Here is a 23,839-nt window from a genome sequence, read left to right as displayed (position 1 = left end):
CTTTGAGATAAAGAATGTAACTATATGAAAAAGCAAGCGACCACTTAACATCACGATAACAGTAATACTAAAATGTTATACCGTTATCAAGATGCCAAGTGTGACTGCCTCACATATAAGCACGTTCCCCTCATCACTTCCCTTTTAGTTTGTATGTTTGTGACCACAGGTCATCTTCTTCCATTGTCAAGGACAAAAGTGAGGTTAGTTAGGAGCCCTCGTCCCACCACTTGCCTCTAGAACTGCAGTTCATTTGTCTCTGTTCTGATAAAAAAGCCCTTGGCTTGGGCTTCAAGGGGCAAGATGAATGCCCAGGATCAAAAATGTCATAAAGACACACTCTTCTTTAAAAACAAAGAAATACTTTTTCATGAACAGAAAGATTCCAAACACAGGGAAGGATGGCACACTTTAAAATACCAGAGTGAACCCCAGCATTCTTTTCCAAATCAGCTGTACACAGCTTCTGTTAGACTGTGCGCTACCATGGCCCTCACGCACAGAGTGTCACCGACACTGCGGCATTCTTAGAGAAAGTTTTAAATGGAGTTTGATTTCCTGGCACATGCTGCTGATGCTATTCCAGTTCTGGTGTGCTGAGCCCTGGATTGCAAAGCTGCTCTGGTGGCAGTCACTTTCACAGACAGACCTTCATTTCATTTCGTTTGAAAGGCATATTTGTTGTCCATTTTAAGCACATTTATTTCATTATCACTTTGTCACCCGAAAATAGTATTTTCTTCAGGGCTCATTTTTATTTAGCAAAAATGACCATAATGCCCTTTAAAAGTTGTGAAATGTCTCCAAATACCTAAAGCTGAAGACTTGACGATCTTTCAGAGGGATTTAACTTATTATGTTCATGTGTCAGGCTCAAATATGTCAGAGAAATTAAGTAGGGTGCATGCAGGGGATTTGACTTCTTAACTGAGGGGTTTTAGTCACTGGGACTTGTGCTAGAGTCACCCTGGCCCCTTACTGGGAAGTGTTCTGGTCTGAAAAATGCTTCGTGCTGGTGATTAGTAATACTGATTGTCAACTGGACAAGATCTAGAATAATCCAGGAGACCAGCCTCTGGATGTTTCTGTGAGTCGTATTCTACATTAGATTGGCCTCTAGCCATGGGAGGGGTTCTCATGACTAAGTTAACTGAGGCAGGAAGACTCCCTCTAGATGCACATGATTCTCTGGGCCTGGGCCTTGGACTGAATAGGGAGGAGTAAGCTAGCTGTACACAAGCATCTTTGCTCTCCTCTTCCTCATAGTTAATGGAGGTTGACCAGTTACCTCAAGTCCCTACTACTGGGATGCCCCTACTAACCTAAACAGAAATGAACTTTCCTTTGCTAAGTTACTTTGGTCAGGTATTTACTCTCACTCACTGAAAACATAGCTAATACTTAGTCTTCTGGAGAAAGCCACGATGTCCTTGTGCTTCTTGCCCCTTTGTATTGTGCTTTATACTGAAGCAGTGTCTTGACTTGATTAGTTCTCCTATAGACATTAAAGAAAATGACATGTAGATGTAATAGAAAATGGTATGATTCCTTTAAAACTAAGTTTATTTAATTATAAGTGTGTGTGTGTGTGTGTGTGTGTGTGTGTAGTGCAGGTAACTGCAGAGGCTTCCATGAATCTGGAGTTATAGGCAGTTGTGAGCTGCCTGATGAGGGTGCTGGGAACTGAACTGGGTTCCCTGTAAGAATAGTGCATGCTCTTAACCACCAAACCATTGCTCTAGACCCCATGATTCCTAGTTATGTGTAACAATGGCATTTGCCCATTTGGATTCAGGCCACAGGCTGAGGGACTGAGAAACACTGAGGCCATTCTCCCTAAGAAGGGCTATGAGCATACATTGCCATTTTGGTGAAGGGCTTTTTCAAACCTATGACGTTCATTCATGGTCTGCACCCTACACCAGAGTCCTAATGGAGCCATCTGCTGCTGTTTAAGGATATTGTCACCAAGTGATTCAAACCCCACACCCTTGCTGTCTTTGGTTTCAGTCGGTGGAAGGCGGGGCTAAGTGCCATAGGTCTCTGTTTTACCTACTCCCTACTTAGTATCCAATTTGTCCTTTTCTGTGGTGTCTCCTGAGGCTTGAGGTCAGTGTTTTATCACAGCAACGAAAAGCAAGCTAGGACAGTCTTGGTTTTCACAATAATTATTGGCTATAGTTTAAACCATGTAAGTGTGTCATATTAATACAGCAAAGCATAGGAGGTAGGGACTATCATAGCTGCTGTGTCACCATGTGGCACCTGTGACACACCAGAGTGAGGAACTCGAGTGACACAAATCAAATGAATTTCCCAAATGACACAGGGAGGACATGTCACAGCCAATTCTGTTACATGTTCTTATTTATATAGATGCAATCTTTCATTCTCTTGTATTTGATTTTTTCTTCACATTGTCAGTGTCACCTGAGGAAGAGCAGCTGGTCCATCTTCTCCATCAACTCCTTCTGACCTGGTCATTACCAGCATGACTCTCTCAGTTCTAGGCTGAGTTTAAGGTTCTTATTAGGGTGCAAACTGTTTTCGTTGCTGTGACAAAACATATCAATAATTCTTAAAATTCTAGTAATCCTTTTCTTTGTGTATGTTTTATTTCTCTCTTTCTTGCTGTTTCTTGTATAGCTTTTTCCAAGCAGAAAAGAATTGTTTTGCTTGGGTTGTGACTTAGAAGTTGAGGAGCAGAGAGAAATCCATTGCCTCATGTGGAAGCGACATGTACACCTTATTATCTAAATGAAAGCAATCTTTCTTAAAGCCATGAGGACAAAGGATTAGGCCAGGATGCCAATGGTTTTAAAGCAGAGACAGCACAAGAATGGACTAAAGCAGGGATGTAAATCCGTACAATTTCTATAAAGAAATTTAACCTGTAAAATTTTAAAGACATGAATCTGTTAATATTTATAAGGAAACAAAAGGACCATTAAAGATTTATATACCTAAATGTTCAAAACAAAATTATTTATAAAGCAAAATTGAAAATTATTGACATGTGTAGTGAGAATATTAACAGTTTTACAAAGATATAGATAAATTATTATACTCATTATATACCCAGACTTAAAAAATATATATTATCATCCCTTTTTAATGGAAGTCCTTTGCAGAGGTTAAATACTCTATCGTGACTGACTTTAATCTTTTATTTTAGACTTAATGTGTTCCTAACAGCTAACCACTAAACCAGAGACAAGTTGGGATAGAAGATTGCTCAGTAGTGACAAGCATTGTCTACCTCTGGTAGAAGATCTAGGTTTGGTACCGGCACCCATGTTGCTGTATATAAACTTGTAACTATAGTTCCAGGGACCCTAAGATTCTGTCCCACAGGCAGCACATACATAGGGCACGATATATCCAGACAAAACACTCATTCACAAGGCAAAATGTACATCTCGGACCAAACCATACAGAAAAGTTTCAAGACAAGTTTAATTTATAACTGCATTTGTGTGCACATATGCATGCACGTATGCATATGTGTCTACACTCATATTTCTGGAGGCACTTAACTGTCCAACTACCATGTAGGTTTTGGGTATTAACCTCACTGGCCCAATTTTTAACTCCTTTCTTAATGGTGCTCATTGTAGAGTTACTTTGAAATTATTAAACTGAATGTCCAAATGTCCTCAGTTTTCCATTTATTTTGGGAATGTCTACTTTGGATCAAGTCTTTTTTGATAGAATAGTGGCTTACCAGGAGGGACTCTGGTACGCTAGAGCAGCATGAGATATCTGGCAACTTGTAGAACTGTCACAAATTATTTTTAAAATGGCTACAATATTGGTTTAAGTAAAGGCATTTATTAAAACTAAACTCTCCAAGAGAATAGTCCTTACCCATTTGAAAACATCTAATAATTTGTTATTCTAGAAGTTAAAGTCTACAGATGAGAAACTTTGGGAAAGAAAGGCCTTTATATTAAAATGATGCAGGGGTTGTTTTATTCTCAGTTGTTTGTTGAGCATTACCTCTGGAAAGGCACAGCTAACAATGCAGGTAACTTAAAAATATGGCTATGAAGAACAGCTCCACACTCTCATTGATAAACCAATATATTATTATCGTCATTATTATTAAAACCATTTGAATTCAGGCTTCAAATGTAACAGTTCTTTCAGAGAGACTTGAAGATGCTTTACAAATAAAGCATTTTGTCCATCATTTAACTTCATCTGTCATTTAAATACTGATCCCCCCCCACCCCACCCCGGGAAAAATAAAAGAGAAAGTTGTGGCGCTGTTTTGCGCTTGCTGTCAAGGATGTCTTTATTGTCACTCCAGAAGTTGTCTGTGCAATTTCCTCCCCATTCATGGGAGAATATATTGGCCTTCCTCATTCAGACAGAATAAAGCAGGTTATGGTAGCACTACCTACCTCCCACATACAACTTCATTTCTATCAGGAAAGAGACAAAAGAACCTTTGAGAATTTTTAAAAAACTAATCACTTCTACTTCATTTCTCCAGTGTTCTTCCCAGTAGGACTTCCGACGAAGGGGGAATAGTTCCGATGGTCTCAACATTTTGGAGCTGCCATTTTACAAGGAGCCTTGCTCACAGGTGAAGGAAGTGGAGACTCCCGGAGACAATCCACTCAAGAGCCATTTCCAGTGTGCCTTGTTGAATCTCAGAAGGAAAACCTCCACTGGGTTACACGGGTGGGTTCCTTTCCTTCCTTGGCCTAATAGCAAGAATTGTGTCTTAGTTGCTGAGTCTAGCCTCTCAGACAACTAAGAGTTAAAAGTTGAATCTATATTTCTGAGGAAAGGTTAAAGAACATGTACAAATTTCTTATTTACATTAGGTTGACTATAGAAGCAGGGCCTGGAAGGGCACTGGAGTCGGGGCGGAATGAAGGGCGGACCTTGTCCTGCTCTGACACCTAGTTTATCAAGTTCAGTGCCTGTCATTTGGTGAGCTTAGTAATGATCCTGCGGAGGCCATTAAAGTCCTTTGTCATTTAAAATTTGTCAAGGAGTTACTCTTATAAATAAGAATACTAAATATTTACAGAGAAAGAAATTCAGTGTCACAATAATGTTATGCAAAGTACATGCAACTTGGAGAATGAAATACAAGCAAGAAAGTTGAATTCTATTGCCAGAAGCAGACATCAGAGGAGATTTCAGGTAGGGTGTTTACGCCAAGAACCGTGACAACGTGTTTTTGTGATCTCGTTGAGTTCATCTTGAAGTGCACTCAAAGAAACCCCAAGAGTTGAGCATTCCCCTTTCCTGTGAGAGTTACAATTTAAAATAAAGATTTGTAATTTGTTTATTTGACGGCTAGAGGTAGAGACCATTTTTTAACCCATGCTCCTACACCCAGAGTGTATCTTCACTAACCCTTTGTCTAAGACACTGTCTCTGCATCTTCACTGTGTTTTGCCCAAGAGCTTATCATGCCTAACTCCTGTCCTCAATAGACAACTTTAGGAAAAGGAATATCTGGGGCTTTCCCTTCAAAACATATACAAGAATATACTGCCACTACTACTGCTACTACTACAACTACCACCACCACCACCACCACCACTGCTACTTGTTGTTCTTGGTGTGTATGTGTGAGTGCAGAGGCCAGGGAAGAAAAGATCATCAAATTAGCATTCAGCATAAATGCCCAAGGCTTGGACGTGACAGGATGAAAGATCTGTCAAAGCAGAGCACCAAGCCAGAGACCTCTGTGGTTGAGGTCCAAGGACGTGTTCACTGTGTCCTGGAGCTTGAATGTCCCTTGTCCTCTTAAACATGTAGGACAACCTATCCACAGAACTTAGACTATGAAGATAAAAGGAAAGAAGATGATTTCCTCCTGGGCGCACTGTCTAAATCTCTCAATAGGAGAAGTTGTGTTTGAATATGAAAAGGAGGCCTGAGGCAGGAATCTGAAGTGTCCCACAGAAGCTCCTGAATGGGAGGAGGCATACTTTTTTGTAGCAGTGCTTAGAGAAGGGTTTTCTGATAGGTGAATGGTCCACCAGGACTCTGACATCAATGGATGAATTCCAGTTGAAGCTGTGGGTCATTTGGAAGAATGCCCTTTGGGCTCTGTCAGCTCTCTAGCCACCATCATCAACTGCCTTAGGCCAGGTGCAAAAAGTATCAACTATGGCTTGAATTCTCTGAAACCATAAGCCAAACAAACCTCTTCTCCATTACTTTCTTTGTCTCTGGTATTTTGCCATAGTGACAAAGAACTGACTGGGCACTGGTGAAGTAGAGATGGAAGGATCTTCCAAAAGAGAAAGCTCTCTGATGGTAAAGCTGCATTGGGTGAGCATGCTCAGTAAGAATCCCTGGGGTGAGGAGAAGTCCTTTTATATGGAAAAATAAGTCTAGGAAGAATTGGGTTCCTGCATGGGAAGATGGATGGGGAGTGTGTCATTCATGTTAGCAAGCTGTGATAAAAGTACTTGCAATAGTACGTTTATGTGGAACAGTTTTGACTTATAGAGTTGTATAGCTATTTTTGAAACACTCCTTCCTGTGGGGAGGGGGGTTGCTCACAAGACTCTAGAAGCTCAAATAGTTCTGAGACCAGGAGGCCTCTCCTCCTATTATAAAAGCATAAACAGTCATTGGGGTCAGAGGAAACTCTTCGGTGGAGCTGCCTGAAGGATGGTAAGGAGCACCAGAGGTGGAGCTGCCTGCAGGATGGTAAGGAGCACCAGAGGTGGAGCTGCCTGCAGGATGGTAAGGAGCACCAGAGGTGGAACTGCCTGAAGGATTGGTAGGAAGCACTGGGAATGCAGGTCTGAAGAGTTATCAACCACGTGGGCTTCAGACGTGCTTGACATTGAAGCTGCCTTTGAGTGAACCACGTTCCTGTAACTAGTCCCCCACACTTTGTCCTATAAGTAACTCCAATAAACCTATTAGTTCTAATAGACCCTGACTTGGGTGGGATGGTTTCTTTGGTTCAGTATCAGTGCTCCGACTGTGGTGAATAGACATGCATTCGTGTCTATCCAGGGAAAGTCATGTAACATGGGGGTGTGCAGGCTTCTGTGTCGGTTTGTTTGTCCACAAACCTTGTCTCATATTGAGGTAGAAGTCATGGTGGTTAGTGCACAGTGAAGCATAACTTTATCTAATGATAGCCAAAGTGAGGGAGACAGGAAAGGCCAGAGTTAGAATAGTCTCTTCAATAGTCTCTTCAATGGCATCCTTGTGATGATCCACTTTCCTTCTTTTTAGGCCCCACCTCTTAAAGCTTCCCCTTCCCACCAGGTGACAACCAATCCTCAGGGTATACACCAGATCCAAATTATACCAGATAGTCTGATGGGTATTAAGTCAAAGAAGCTTACCTCCAAGGCTAAACTAATCATACAGAGAGAGGTGCTCCAAGCTGGCTGTGCATGGACTGTTCAGGGACTCTAGGAGGTGAGACGCTTACCTGCAATTGGCTTAATGAGCAGATTACTTTTCCCTGATACATTGTAGAACATGAGCAGCCTCTAATCCTTTTTTGAAATGGAGTGGGAATCTGGGTCTCCTGGATCTGCCTGCTTGTAGGATTGGCTTAGCCATTTGGGGAAGAATGGAGGATAACCCATGCTCTGTGTTGGTATGTCTGTGTCTCTCTGTGTCGTCTCTCTGTGTCGTCTCTCTGTGTCGTCTCTCTGTGTCGTCTCTCTGTGTCGTCTCTCTGTGTCTCTCTGTCTCTCTGTCTCTCTCTCTCTCTCTCTCTCTCTCTCTGTCTCTCTCTCTCTCTCTCTCTCTCTCTCTCTCTCTCTCTCTCTCTCTCTCTCTCTGTATAAGTTTCCATGCTGGTGTGGAGGCATGAGACTAATGTCTGAAATCTTCTTCCATCTCTCTCTTCCTAACTTAGTCTTTCAATCAAACAAGGATATTGCCAATGTGCCCACACAATCAACTTCCCTGCCTACCTTAGCATTAATGTGGGTGCCTGAGATTTGAAATCTGGTTTTCTTGCTTGTGCAGCAGGTGTTTTAACCATGGAGCTAGCTTCTTTTTAAAGATAGTGTCTCAGTGTGTCACCTTACCTGGGTATGGAAGGGTCTGGGCTCAAGGGTCAGGCCTCAAGTAGCTGATAACATAGATGCAAACCACCATGGCTTGGCGTTTTGTTTGCTGCAAATCCTTTCTTTGGTGTATGGTACTAAGGGTTGAACCTTGGCCCTCATCGGTGCTAACCAAGTGCTCTACCACAGAGCTCCAGCCCCAGCCAGCACTTGTCAGCACTTCCCATTCCTCTTCTCTAGTCAGCCTTCATTTTCCTTTAATTCTTATCTTTTTGCATCATTCACATATCCCTTATATTAAATATTATTGTTTTTCCTTTATGAGGATTCTTAGGCATTTTAGGTCATGGAAGAATACAGAGTATTTGTCTGCCTTTTCAAGCTTTCCGGCTTATCTCTCCATATCCCTTCCTCTGAAGAGACAACCGGGGAAGCAGGAGTGTGGCTCGTGGACTTGAAGCAGGTCCTGTTCCCCTGGCTCTTCACTGTTTCTGAGCACTAAATAACAGGAGTAGATTTCAGTATTTCATTCAGAAGCAATGCTATACATATCCTTCTTAACTTCCCACAGCACACAAATTCATCGAATAAGCCACTGGGACAATTAGACTTGCATTTGGGGTCAGTCTAACTTGTCTCTATAGATGTGCAGGGTGACTGTGCTGTCATGCTTGTGTGCTGGGCGTGGCCCCATGTGCACCTCATTTCTACCTTTTACTCTGGTTTTGAGCAGGAACCTCGCTATAAGGTGAGGTTTTTACACTTTTCTAAACACAAACATCAGTGTTCATCAGATTTACTTTGCATAGTTTTGCTCTTCTGGAGTATGGTTCGTCTATCCCACATATCTTCTTGAGTTTTCTACCATCTCTAAAATATAATCTTGAGGATCAGGCAGGCTTGGTGCTATATGACTAATAGCCAAGCACAGTCACGTCATTTCTGTATGTCAGTAGATCACTGGCATGCAAACACTATGTAATGAAACCTAATCTCACACACAAAACCAAAACAAATTTGAAACGACTTTTTTTTTTTTTCAGCTCTCTCAAGTTCTATCAGGAGATTAGCCTTTCAATGCCTCTTATGTACTATTTGAAAGGAGATGCCTCAGTCAACAGAAAAATAATTTTAATTTTCATTCGAAATCTTTTATCACTTACAATTCCGGTTCATTAATAACTCTCCTGCACTTTGCTTAATGTCGCTTAATGTCTGTTGATCTTATTTCTTTGCAGATTACAAATTCTGAGTGAAGGAATATTGTCTTCTGTCTTATATAAACTCATCATAATGAACATTAATTAAAAGCCAATTTGAAACATCCGATAGTTGAAAACACTAGTCTATGGGACATGATAAATATTCATCATAATACATTTCTTCCAGCTTTATCCTTGAAAATCCCCGTCTAATCCATATATCCTGTTATCTATTCATATGTGTACCCTCTCTCTTCAGACCCCCTGCAAATTGTCTTTATGAATCTCTGTGAGAGGACTGACAGAGCAAAGCGGGTGGGAAACACATCTGCAGCTTGTGTCAGTCTGTTGACAGAAAGCGTGGCTCCCTGCATTGTCTCTGAGCCCTTAAGTGTGAAATACGTCTGTGAACTTGGGACAATGCGAGGATGATTCCCCACTGTAAACTTTCAAGGCTTGTTCAATTAAGTAGTGAGAGTGTTCTAATCCTGGCTATCAAGTTTTCTCTGAATATGTCAAAAATAAGCTCCATCTGTTTAGTGGTTAGAATTTCCAAGCTCACTCTGTACACAAGCATGCACATGCATGCACACACACATACACACAAACACACATACACACAATCACACATACATAAAGACACACACACATACACACACATACACACACGTACACACACGTACACACACGTACACACACGTACACACACGTACACGCGCACACACGCGCACACACGCGCACACACGCGCACACACGCGCACACACGCGCACACACACACACACACGCGCACACACACACACACGCATACACGCACACACACACACACGCGCACACACACACACGCGCACACACACGCACACACACACGCACGCATACACGCACGCATACACGCACGCATACACGCACGCATATACACACACACATACACGCACACATACACACACACATACACACACACATACACACACACATACACACACACATACACACACACATACACACACACACTCACACACAAACACATATACATACAAATACACAAATACACACATAAACAAACACATAAAACGTACTTTTATATACAAATATGCATGCATATATTTAGATAATGTTATATGTGTGCTATTTTATTGTTTCAAATATTTCCTCTGTGTATCTCTTCACCACTTGCAAAGTGTGCAGGCATTGCTATTCTTATGTATTTGAGTCAGATCAAATTTTGAAAATGGAGAAGATTATGTGGTTACTTTTAAAGAAAAATTTGGCGAAACCTAGGATCAAGTAGTAGGGGAGTGTCAGTGAGAACTCTCTGGGTTAGTCTGGCCTGTGGGCATGAGGGTTTATGTTGGTGCCCTGGTTAGGGTGGAGATCATTCCCTAGAGAGGTGATTCTCAACTGTATGAAAGTTTAGAAACTGAGCTGAATACTGGCATAAATGCTGTCAAGTCCCTGCAGTCTTGATGTCCTGTCCCTGAAGTGAAGGACCTCGGGCTATGTCCTGTATGTCATCACAGCAGCAGGAAACAGGACTCGGGCAGAGCCTTTACCTAATCTGATAGCCGAGATGCCAATGGCTCAGGAACTTTGGCAAGAGTTTAGCTCTCATTCCAGACGTACGGAGCAGGTTACCTCCTGTCATGCATAGTTGACAAACATGGAAGCCTTACAATAAGAATCATACAAGTTTCTTTACATTTTCTTTTTTCTTAGTATTTATTTTTGTGGACCTAGATTTTGATTTAAAAAACAGGTCTACATACCTTTCCATGATATAATCTCCACCTTTTTGTGGTAAAAATTACCCTGAAGATATATTAAAAGCTGTCAAAGGTTTTTCAGTTTGCAAAATGAAAAATCTTGAAGTGTCTGCAAAGTTAAAGGAGCTTTCAATATTTTTTTTTTGTATGATGAAATTTAATAAGAGTTTAGGATGTCTTTGGCAGCTATAAAAGCTTATAGATTTGTATGCTTGGTGGGATAAGAGGTAATTGATTATTCCTTAGAGGACAACCTAAACTTTTCTCTCCAAATATCTGTACTGTCTATGGCTAAAGAAACAATATCAAAGAATTCATTTTTCTTTTTTGGGGGGAGGGAGCTTGCAAATAGACTTTTAATTATCATTGAGGAAGAGGACACATAACCTACTCAGTTTTCAAGAATAGATGTTCAAGGTGTATGCCATCAGATAGTTGGAGTGACCATTTATCATCATTCGAATTATGCTTTGTCACATAATGTTTTGTCATAAACGCTTTAACAATTATTTGGTTTCCAATCTCTTCCAGCTTCATATCGAGTGTGGCAAATTTTGTGACATTTTTGGGACCACATCTGGCCATCAGGGTTATCCTGTCTTCCCTTCTTGGGGTCCAGAAGGCTCTTTGGCAAAATGAGATTGAGAGACTGGTAGACACAGGAGCGGAGAATTCTGATGTCCTCAGTAAGCTGCTCATGAAATACACCTTTGGCAAGATATGTGAGTGTTTCTTACACAGAAAGACCCATTTCTTCTGAGGAGAGCAGTAGAGTTCGTTAATACTGTATCAGGATACATGGACTTGAAAATGAGGTGTAAGTCAGGAATCCTAAAGATGTAGAGGTCACCCGAGATATCACCTGCCAAGACAATGGGGACATCCTTTGTAAAGACAGCTTTCAGTGATTGACAGCGAACGAGCAGCTTGTTAGTTGTCAGACTGTCCCTTTTGTGACAGTCCCAGAGTTTGATAGTTTCCTCTATGTCTACAGTGGCTGCAATCTGCATCTCAGGGAGGGTTGTCAACATCCTGATGTAGGTGGGCTGTTCTGCGCTTACCCAGGTCATAACACCCTCGTGAATATCTCAGGTAGAAATCTTGGCCTTAGAACTCACCAAACAGAAAATTGATCTGTCTTCTTGGTTTCTTGTTAAGCCACGCCCTGAGAGATAACATGCAGATCCCCGAATTCCAGGCTCCACATGAATTTCCTTGTAAGTGAAATCTTCAGGCTTTGCCTGGGACTTAGTATGTTCTTGCCATGTTTGGTAAAAAAAAAACTGCTTCTGTGTCTCTGTGCCCAGGAGCTGTGGGGTGATGATGTCACAGAGGAGCCATCTCTTCACACGGAACTTCTTCCACAGGATATCACTGCTTGCAACTTCATTCCAGTCCTTGTTCACTTGGGAAACCTGTAGCAAACTGAAGGCATCCTGATATGAGAAGATTTTCAACAACAGCACACTAGGCAAACAGAACTCCATCTTGCATGGCCTAAGTCCACATTGACTCTCAGAATTCATTTTTCAAATGTCAGTAAACACCTTTTTCATGAACCCCCCAAATGGTTAATTCCAGTCCTATATGCTGACCTAGTAGGGGAAAGGGTCATTTGCAGGGACATTTCTAAATGATAAAAAAAAAGGATAATGGGTGTTCTTCATTTGGGGTCTACTAGTACATTGTCGATGAGTTCATCAAACTGTATTGTGTGCTGGCCACTGTTGGCTTGAGACACCGTGAGATGCACACTGGCAAGGTCTTTCTCGGGAGCTTCTCTAGTTTATCTTAACTTTTAGAAATTTTCTAATTCTGTCCTACAGGCCCATGCCACCCCATACCTCTGCTTTCTAAGAGGACGGCATGCATCTCTTATATATATTTATTAGAATAATTCTTTAAAACCCAACAGTGATTTTTAATAAAAAAAATACTTTATTTCAAATATACTTTATGGAGTCTGTGTAACAAGGATTGATTTCCTGAAACTGAAATTTAATAAATGAACAATCAGTGTACAAAATAGGGGTGTGTATATATGGGCTGATTAATTCCTACAGTTTTTCTGATGGCTTAGTGTATCATGTTTTCCTTTAACTAGAAAGCTTACTGATTATGATGATGTCAGAACTTGTATCCTCTTGGCTGTATATTGAATAGCAAGGGTGGACCAATCTAGCCTATAATTGTTTACATGTGTAAATACTGGTGTGTGTGTGTGTGTGTGTGTGTGTGTGTGTGTGTGTGTTGGGGGTATATGTGTAAAACTTTGAGCCTGACTGAACAAATGATGACACGCTGTGATCAGAGCTGAATCAGTTCATTCTTTGTGGCAAAAATAGCTTGCTAAGCAAACTGGTAGAGTAACACATTGTAGGACAGATGTTACCCTGCTTTAAAAAAAAAGTAACTATTTTACAGATCTCCCAGCAATACTATTGTATATGCTTCGCAAAATAATTGCAGTGCTTATATAAGACAGGTCATCTCTAATAGCTTTTAAATTGCTTCATAAACTTCAAAAATTGGATTTTTTTTCATAAACAATCCATCTCAAACTCAGATATGGGACGATTTCCTGCGTGTCTTTGCCACTATTGCTGTGGTAGTTTGCAGTAACATTGGGGAAGTTATAGACAGGGCATTTAAAAGGATACATTTGGCAACAATCACATCATCTTTAAAACAAAAAGTGAATGTCTTAATAAAAGTGGCACCCTGAGTGTGTTCACCTTACAGGGATGGGAATCTTCTCAGGGGCTGGGACTCTTCTGGTTGCAGAAGAGGAAAGAGTCTCTCTCGTGTATCCTAACCATAAAGAACATGGCATGAGGGCAGGGGAGTGTCTAAATTGAAATACTGTAGGTTGCAAAGCTGCTTCCAGATAATCTGAAGGTGAGTCCCAACACAGTCCTAGATGTTCAACTTGTCCCAACAGAATGTCTACTTCCCAATTCTTGCAATGTATATTTCTTCTCAGAACGACATTGATTTGTTTTGCAAGCCTCATGCATTTCTATGGTGTCTTAAGAACCCCACATGCCTGGATTCTTTGAAGCCTACCACCTGGCTAAATTAACTCCTAGATGCCTACAGAATGCTTATTACTGTAGAGATAGCTCCAGGGTTCCCTAAGCCATTCACGGAAAGAGAGACACGTCTCTAATGTGTCAAGGATTCTACAGAGGCATAAGGGTCTGTGTGGAAGCATTATAGACGACACTACCAAATTCCGCAGGGAGAGGAAGATGGCCTTTCCTAGTAAACCAAAATACATGGTTTGGGGACATCGGTGTTTATGAAAGTGCTTGCAGCTGAGCCAGAGCAGCAGCTTGGTTAATGTCCCCAGATTTTGATTGATGACATCGTAGACTGGGCCTGGGACTTGGCCCTTTCAATAGGTAACTCTCAGTTCCACAGGTCAGCATGTGTAGCATACTCCTGCTAGTGACAAATTGCAGAGCAGCGGCTGCTGGACATCCATGGATGCTTTATAAGCATTTGCAGTAGGTTTTGTCTCAGTTAGCAAACACTGTTTACAAACAAAAACCCCCAAATGAACCAATAGCGCTACCCTAGGAGTAAAGTGTGACAAACGGAGCAGGAAATTCACGACGTTGGAAGCAGAAATGGCCTTTGGAACAAAGGAAAAGACTTGTTTTTAGCAACAGCTTCAAAAACTGAGAATAGACTCTAGAGGGAAAGATGTGTTCAAACAGCAGCTCATGGAGGGAAAACGGTTTGTGCTTCTCAGTGTTTTGTGAGCTGACATAGGGACATTTCCACCCACACAGTGAGATACATGCCGCCGATGGGGTGTAAGAATCACAGCCGTTATCCACTGAAGTGTTCTAGACGATATCAAAACTGTCATCTCAGTCGGGTAGTGGTGGCACACGCCTTTAATCCCAGCACTTGGGAGACAGAAGCAGGCGGATTTCTAAGTTCAAGGCCAGCCTGGTCTACAGAGTGAGTTCCAGGACAACCAGGGCTACACAGAGAAAACCTGTCTCAAAAAAATAAAAACAAAAAATCTGTCATCTCAGATGCAACCACACAGGGGACTTGGTGGTAGATTCCTGTTTTAGGACTGTCTACGTTTCTCATTGTTTTTAATGTCATGATGATGAGGAGACAAGTCCTCTGAATGCCTCTTTGTCTTGTCATAAACAAAGTTACCCTTTGATAAACAAATTGCACGGAGCAACACGGTATAATAGATAAAGAACACATTTGCTGTTTTATTGGTGCCTTGCACGGCAGTAATACTGAAAGGGGGAAGGCCAAACAAACAAAACAAACTGAAAACAAGAACAGAAAAGCAAAGAACAGGCTGGCGGGGACCCACATCTTATTTTTTTTTCTTTTTCTTTTTCCCAAGAGTGCACAAACTCCTGTTTTATTCTTATTGTGGCATGAATGATAACATAAAACCCAAAAACATGAAAATATACAACTTATATTACACTATGTTATGAACAAAATAGAAATCTATAACTCTATGTTATATTTACACAATTTCTTATTTTATTAAATTTCAAGTGAGATGGTAGTTTGCACAGACTTTGTTTTAAGCTCCAGGCATTGATTGTCTCTTTTCTATTTTTTTAAAAATCATTAAAAAACAAAACAAAACAAACAAAACTTTTTCACTTGTGAAATCCAAACTGTTAAGAGGACTAAGTGCTTTAGAGCCAGGGGGACTGAATAAACACTGCCTTCAGTGGACCAGTGACAGACATTGGGGGAGGACAGGGACCCTAGGAAACTCAGCATGTCACCTTCAACCTGGGGGACAGCAAAATTAAATACTGTGTCAACCTGGCTAAAGAAATGTCTATGCCCTAAGAGGCAATGAGATAAATCAGCCACTTTAAGTAGCTTTCGTATTTCTTCCTTGCAAACCTCATAAAAGTTTTATTTCACTATTAATTTGATAGACAAATATTTTTATAAACCTGTTTGTAAATATACAGTTATTACAATTCAATAATTTACCCTTTAGAGTAAGGACCGTAGAGTTACTCCTTAGGTTTTTAAGTGAGACAGAAGAGGATTCCTCCGAGGATACTGTCAGCTTCTGCATTACTGAAATATCTGAAAACACGCCACAAAATGGTAAAGATAATTTCCTTCAAGCAAACTAAGGTAGATTGTACTTTAGAAATCAAATGTATGAAGTGGCTTCATTATAGAGCACTTGACACTCTGACATTCATCCCCTATGGGAAGATTTGGTTCCAACCATGGTACGTATGTTCCCTGGGAGGGGTTTTAAACAAAGGTAATTCTTAGCTAGAAACAAATGAACTTTCAGAGTTCACTTGACTAATCTGAGTAAAATTACACAAAAGGGTGTGTGATATTCTGTTTGTAATAACTAGCCAAATTATCACTGACGTACAAAGAACTTTGACCCATTTTCCTCACTGAATATTTTTCTTGATTTATATCAAATGTGACGGGTTTTAGAGGTTCCAATAACAAATATAAAAAAGAAATTGGCAATATTACTCTTCAGTTTTGGTATAAACGTGTGTGAAAGGGAAGATGAGGGAAAGGGGCAGAAAGATAGATGGGTGTGGCTTAAATAAACCCTTAAGTCGGGGAGAGGGAAGGAGGAAGGGGTGCTATTTGCTACCTTTCATCTTTCCATATCTTACTTGGCCTTTGTGTGCCGTAGAAAGAGTGTAAAGCTTATATGATCCTTTAGAAAAATCATCACCCAGCCAATGGACCAAATGCTTTCTGTTGTTATAGTTAAGTTGCTATTCAAAGCACCTTCACCCAAGTGACTTATGTGTACTTTAGCCATAGGTAGAATTATCTTTGCTTCTGTTGTCCCCTAGGGAAAACTCTTGGGCAAAGCAAAACCAACATCTGCTGAAGAGAATGTCCAGAGAGAGAATGGCATGTCATTACGGGCTTGCTTTGTGGTTTTGTCTAGGGACAGTTCAGTTAAAAACATAAGCTCAACTAAACTGGAGTGTTCTGGCAGCTACAGGTCACTGTGAACAGCTTCATTTTCCCTTCAAATAAACCAAAAGCAAACCAAAGAGAGAGTTTGCTCTGATTCACGGCTGCGTTGGGACGGGTTTTGGCCTTGGATGCTGTCAGCAGCATCTTACCTGGAACAAAAACAAAGTATTCTTGATGCCCAAGGTCAGGAAATGAAAACCAACCTTGTCTCAAATACGCTGTGAGACAGGGACCCAGCACATGAGAGTGGAGAACCCACATCAGTCAGGAGAAATTTGTTAAGACACAGAGAAACATTTTTTCTTTTTAATAAATCTGTTTTCACATTGTACGTTATAATGGTATAAAAACAAGTGTCTATTTTTTTTTCTTATTCAGAGTGCTTTGAAACAAAACAAACAAAAACAAAAAAAATTGGCTCTAGATAATTGGTAATTAAATAACTAAGATGAAAGGAAAGAGCATAAGTTAATTAAGATTGAACATGACATTCCTACTAACTCCCCCTTCATATTAAATACCAGAACTGATGCTGCCGGGGCCAAAACTGTTAACACAGAGGAAGTTACGGGTGGAGAAGCAAGTGTTTGTGTGTACACACACATACAGACATGTGTGTTTATGTGTGAATATACACACATACAGCTGTGTGTGTGTGTGTGTGTCTGTGTGTGTGTGAGCTAGAAATAGAAATTAGTTTTAAATACCTAACAGCTTCCAAATCCAAAGCAGAATAAAATAGGGAGAAATAAAAATAAATTATACATAATTTACTAATCTGGGAACAGCTGACTGTTATTATTATTACTATTATTATTATTATTTAATCATAATTTTACACTAGCAAAAAAGAGGCAATTCAAATGAAAATACAGTCATAAGAAGAAAACAAAAACAAACAAACAAACAAAAAATCCCATGAACGGAAAACCTCTGACATGCAGGTCTGAGGAGCTCCTCCAAGGAAAACTCCAAGGAAAGACTTTCTGAGAGAGAAAAAAACAGGAAGGAGTTTTCTTTTCCTCCTCCTCTTCCTCTCTTACTCATTTACGTATGGAAATCAAACTGGTGGTACTTGGCAAGATGAGAAAGGACTGGAACACATCTAAGCCCCTGGCTGCGATGCTTACTCTCTCTGTTTAAACACAAACAGAACAGTCGGGAGTGACCTGCAGTGACACTGTAATTGTCTGTCTACCACTGTCTTGGCCTTTTGGTTGGCGATTCGAATCATCGGTCCGGTCATCCTTGGTTATTGCTCTGAGCCTGCACTGTGTTGCACCAATTGATCTTTAGCGGGCTCAAATTACAGTGAAGGACCATTACACTGGGAAGGGGTCTCTGTATGCATCCAGGCTCCATTTTGTGGTGCTGCAGTGAAGTTTAACCAAATCCTGGTTTTTGGGGTATCGACTACACATGGCCCACACTTGTGAAATGCAAACAGTCTCTAACCTCATTGCATGGAGAGATGAAAAGAAAATCTTATAAAACCAATCAGTTCTGTTTCCCTCGGCAGGAGAGGATGGAACATTGGAGACATAAGCTAATTCTGTATTTCTGAAAAATGGCAAATAGGTTCAGTCAAAACCATGATTGCTTTGCTCAAAGTTTCAACAGGTAAAACAAACACGCACACACATCCACACAGATCATTAAGTAGCAAACATTAGAAAAAGCAAATTAGCCAGGGAGGAGGAGCCTTCAGAAGCATTTGGCTGGTAACTTCCAAGTCTGCCATGCACATGCCCGTGACGCAGGGCCACCAGGTCCACCCGATAATGAGTATACTAGAAACTGAAAAATAGAATTTCTGAGTTCTATACTTAGCTCCATTGTCCCCGGAAGTGCAAAGTCAAGGTTGAGGTTGCTTCTAAGTCCACTTGCTCAGGAGGGGTGGAATTCTATTCCCATGTGAGGGGTGTTGCTTACAATGGCCTGACATTATTCCCTAATAGGAATGTATCTAATGTACCATAATCACACACACACACACACACACACACACACACACACACAGAGAAATCCAAGATCAGAAAATATTTTTTTTCTCTAAATTTCTGTCTCTCTCTCTTTTCACCTGAGAACGGCACCTACAGTTTCCATAAAGGAAAAAGAAAAACAAAACAAAACAAAAAACAAAAACCAGTCTCACCAGTTGCTGGTGTGTCAGCTCTTTCCAGGGACTGTCTAAGGTTTAACACTGTCCTAACGGAAGAAGGAACCAGGAGAAAGGAAGGGCAAGCACATGAAGTTGGTAATCGATTCGGTAGGAATTTGGCACTTGCTCAAAGATGTAGTGTCGTGTGCAAGGGTTAGGGGTCTCTAAGGAAAACGGTTGCTGACTCTGTGGTGTCTAAGCAATGAAGGCAAACACAGGCTCTTGTTTTCCTCCCTTCCCCCCAGACCCTCACACATAGGCCTCCATCTTTAAAGCAGAGAGATAGAGACAGTGGAGGGAATTGACTGCCGTCTTCCCCCTGTCTGTCAGGTGCAAGATAACAATCAAAAAGAAAAGGAAAATTAAAAAAAAAAAAGAGAGAGAAAAACCCAGAACCACTCCCCCACCCCCAAACAGAACAGAACAAAACTTATTTCTTTTTAAAAATTGTAGCACAGAACAATATAACACATTCACAAGCCACTTGTTGGCACTGTGTACCTGAGTGAGGATTTCTAATATAGAACAAACAGCCATAAAGTTTATTAAAAAAAAAAAAAAGTTGACGGGTGAGACTTCAGTGCTGGGGTGTAGCAGCTGAGTTACTGGCATTGTTTACCCATAGCTTATTTCAATCTCTTGTTGTTGATGATGTTTGCTTGTAATTTTTTTTCTTTCTTTTCCTTTCCGAGCCTTTTGAGGCTGAGGTCTATTTGTCAGCTGATGTCCCAACTATTTAAGACTAACAGTTAAAATAACAGTCAGTGTATGAGAGACTTAATGTGCTTGGCCACTGGTAAGGATGAACCGGCCAGGGCTTCTTCAAGTCCTCGGCTCACCACAGTCTGTTGGTCCTTATCAGTTGGCTTGTCCTGCAATGTGGTTTTCGCTGTCACTCCCATAATCCACATCCGGGTCCTCCTCCTCCTCATCGTACTCCTCGTAAATCTCTCCGTTGATGTCCTCAGCCTGGATCTCCTCCTTGATGTGAGGCTCCTCCCCCTTCACGCCGTAAGTGCTCTGAATCACCGGCATCCCGGGCTCTGGGCTGCTGGACACGCTCGAGTGCTCCGAGGGCAGGTGAGGGGATGGCATTCCTGCCATGGCGATGGCCCCGGGGTACACGACACCAGCTGTAGCGATGGGGATCTGTGCTTGTTGCCTGTCACAGAAAGAGATGATGAGAGTGTGCACGGGAGGTCTCGGCTTTACTGCCTCAGTGCTACCTCACTCAAACTAGCATTCGCTCAATTAGCCAACATGCTCAAGTGACATTCTGTGTTGATTCTAATGCCTTACCTGCCCGCGTTGTGCTTCGTAGATATGGGGACATTTAGAACTGCCATTTGATAATTAGGATAATCCCATTTTATTATTATTAGGGAAAAATGTGGTGGAGAATAATTAAGCAAATGTACCCAAGACCCTAACTCCCAGCTCACATTGCCTTCACTATGACCAGGAGGAGTTTGTGTATGTCTTTCCCATAACGGAGCCCAAAGATAGTTCAAGTATAATGGGGAAAAAAAAACCCTAAACTGTTTAGAACTTTAGAACCAAACATGAGAAGGTAAAGCTATCAAGTTATCCACCTACTATGTGAAATGGTGCTAGACATTAGAGGGATCAGAGTCAGGGCCAGCCTCATAGACAAACCACTCCAGAAATCACCTATGCCTGCTTCTATGGTCCCAGTCTATGGACTCTTTAATCCTTTAGCCTGGGAACTCCACGTTTTTGGGTTTGCACTGGACTTTAGAGATTGATTTAGCTGGTCCTATAAGGGTGGGTTCACAGATATTCATGTGGGCTTCCGTCTCTCAGCCCTTTGGAGATTTACTATAGACTCCGGAAGTGGCAGCTTCCCAGAACCTTGCGCAGAGCAGAGCACACTGGCTCTTCTAAGGGAATGGGGGATGCGGCAGGTACGGCCACTTTTATTATTCACTGTCCTTCTGAGTATATTCAGAGAGGTGTTTGCTCTCCTAAGTTCTCTGGGTGTCAGTGTTTCAGGCGTGAGTGACTTTATCCCTGTGTCTTGAGAACTCCACGGTGTCACTGTAGGCAGCACATAACATCACTGTGTGTGGCCTCCCGGTGGGAAGCAGAGGGGAGCATCCTTGGGGCAGGGTTTTCAGTTCAGATGGAACTCTCCTGTCCATGAGCCTGCTGTGTCCTAAATGTAATTCCAACTGTATGAGATGTACACCCAGAAGATGTGTGTGTCAGTATGTGTGTGTGTGTGTGTGTGTGTATTGGGTGAGGGGGATGGCTCAGCAATTCCACAGTACTGGGAAACATGTGATTCATTTGGAATCACTGTTAGGTCGTGTTATCTCGACAAAGCTGCCAGTGGTGAAATCTATCACGGTGAAACATTGAAAGTCATGAATACCAGCCAGGAAAAGAAGATCCAGTCATACCTCTTAAGTTTCTAACTGCAAGCATAAAGACGATGTCTATTATTGAATTAGATCTGCTTCAGAGAAGTTGGGGTAAAACCCATAGGGTGAGCAGGCAGCTCACAGTGGCTCCTCCTCTAAACAAACAAATAGATATCCGCCTGCCTATATAGTATGTATTTTAAGGCTTCATAACAGGGTACAAAATAATCTTAGAAGGCTGTAGGTTCCTTTTCAAAGGGTTGCTTTACAGCTAAGTGTGTGTGTGTGGGGTCGTCCCATGTGGACAGCAGGAAGATGGCACCATGCCATAGGAAGCGTAGTTGAATAAGGAAGCTTCCATACCCAACGTTGAAGTACTGTCGCATTTCCTGCCTCCTGTTCCGCATGATGGCCTTGTACTCCCCGATACGCAGTTTCTTTCCGTCCACCAGACAGGTGCGCTTCGGCCTAGGCTTGTACTTATAGTCCGGGTACTTCTCCAGGTGCTGTTTGCTGAGGCGGGCCTGCTCCTCGTAGTATGGCTGTTTTTCTAGGTTGGTCATAGCTTTCCAGCGAGATCCTGTGGAGACAAGGAGGTTACTAATGCCAATTTGCAGTGTTTCTAAGAATCCTAAAAAAAAAGGGAGATGCCACGGAGAACAAGAAAGAAGTTGAAAGAAAATGTTGGCCAAGAGCCAGAGCTATATAAACATGTTTCTGATTAGCAAGATCAACTTGAAAGGCGAGATTTCACAAGAACAGAGGTGTCTGCAAGGAAATTATGCGCCCAAAGACACAAGCGCTGGGCAATGTATTATTTTTGACTTGAATGAACAGTTTAACTAGACTTGCTTATTATGCACCGAGAAGCTCAAGGATTTCATCGGACACAGTTACATTGCTAAACACTCCACATGGATTCGTCCTGTGTTGTGAGCCTGACTTACTTAGTCTTTTGAGTATTTCTACGTGAGGGTAGAGTGCTTATCACAAGAGTTCATATATCAGAAAACCACGTCTGTAGAAAACGTTGGAGTTAAAAATGAACCCTTCTAAATGGGGGATGCGTAGGATTGGGGGGGTGCCACGTGTGAGAGCTGTGTTGAGAACTTGGGTCACCTTGGGTCTTGTGACAGGTCACTGGGAAAGGCACTGACTCAGAGGGTGGATAGAGAGGTGGCCTCCTGGAAGTTGTCCTCTTACCTCCACCTGGGGTCCCCCAGGATCACAAGTTAAGTTACAACAGTTTTAAAAATGACATTTTGTCATCTTGCTACTGTCCCATGAGCTAGAGAGACAACATTCTAGCAGTTCTCATAAGCGAGAGAACTGAGTTTTCACACGCATGAGAGATCACCTACCGAACTTCGTGCAGATCTGACTCATACATAAATGTGTGTTACGTACATATGTATACCTACTCTAATCCAGCAGACACTACAAGTACCACAATAAATATGCACCAAGCAAGACTTTTATTTTAACGATCCCCTTTAAGAGGAAACATGTCTCATGATAATCTGTGCTAGTGGTAGTGACTCTTGTTTTTTTTCCCTTTTTACTGTTTTGTGTTTAACCTAACTTGGATTTACAGAGACAAAACAAGGTCGAAGTGTCACTAAAAATAGCGTGTGTTAATTCCCAGTTTAGATGGGGTCGGAGGCCTTGATTCTGTCTGTGGCCATGTGTAGTGAGAATGCCGGTAGTGGGGTTGCTATAATCTCAAAGCCAGACTTTACGAACTTTTTGCAGGTGAGGCATGCTTCTCTGAAAAAAAAAAAAAAAAGCAACTCCACCAGCGTCAAATGTAGAAATTCAACCCTAGGAGCTGCTTAGAGCTGTAGATGGTGGGTAGCCCCCTCCTTGTATCCAACCTTAGCCTGAAGTTCCATCCTCAGCATGTGTTGGCCAAGAAGGGAAAGCTAATCTAACTGTGGGGTGCTTAAGGTAAGCATCTCTGAGGGCTGAGGTGGTGAAGAGCGGACCTGATCACTGATGGAAGCTCCTATAAGACATGGCAGTTCTACAGGGAGAGGGTGGGCAAGAGGGAGAGAGAGGAGCAGCATTTCCCCCATTTCCTGCCACTCAGTGCCCTGTACTCTTAGAGTAAGATGACCATCATTCCAGGTATCTTGAAAAGTCACACTGTCTCATCAAGCATTCTAATAGCAACAGAAAGAGATGAACCGGTGAAGCACATGCCCAGTGCCTGCCTTCAGGCATCATCTAGAGAAGAGCTTAGAAGAAACTGTAACCCTGAACTCAGGTGGAGGCAGCACCTACCCTAGGTTAGGTAGTCGCTGAGCCGTCTACCCTAGGGATGAGGAGGCGCCT

General features: G+C 41.8%; 1 protein-coding gene and 1 pseudogene across 4 annotated transcripts in view; both read right to left on the bottom strand.

Annotated features, from left to right (window-relative positions):
* Nucleotides 1-11,365: 11,365 nt before the first annotated feature.
* Nucleotides 11,366-12,465, bottom strand: LOC114612578 (annotated as a pseudogene).
* Nucleotides 12,466-19,525: 7,060 nt separating this feature from the next.
* Sox5 (SRY-box 5) overlaps nucleotides 19,526-23,839 on the bottom strand; it is a 370,611-nt gene continuing 366,297 nt past the window's right edge. For all 4 annotated transcript variants that reach the window (XM_028757584.1, XM_028757583.1, XM_028757585.1 and 1 more), the window contains 2 exons: nucleotides 21,869-22,085; nucleotides 19,526-20,283 (listed from right to left, as the gene is read on the bottom strand). In XM_028757584.1, coding sequence (XP_028613417.1) covers nucleotides 19,980-20,283; nucleotides 21,869-22,085 — 521 coding nt within the window. In that variant the 3' untranslated portion in view covers nucleotides 19,526-19,979. The remainder of the gene's footprint in view (nucleotides 20,284-21,868; nucleotides 22,086-23,839) is intronic.

Source organism: Grammomys surdaster, unplaced genomic scaffold (genome assembly GCF_004785775.1).
Source record: "Grammomys surdaster isolate TR1022 unplaced genomic scaffold, NIH_TR_1.0 126176, whole genome shotgun sequence".
Classification (NCBI taxonomy): Eukaryota; Metazoa; Chordata; class Mammalia; order Rodentia; family Muridae; genus Grammomys; species Grammomys surdaster.
This window is presented reverse-complemented; position numbering and strand designations above follow the sequence as displayed.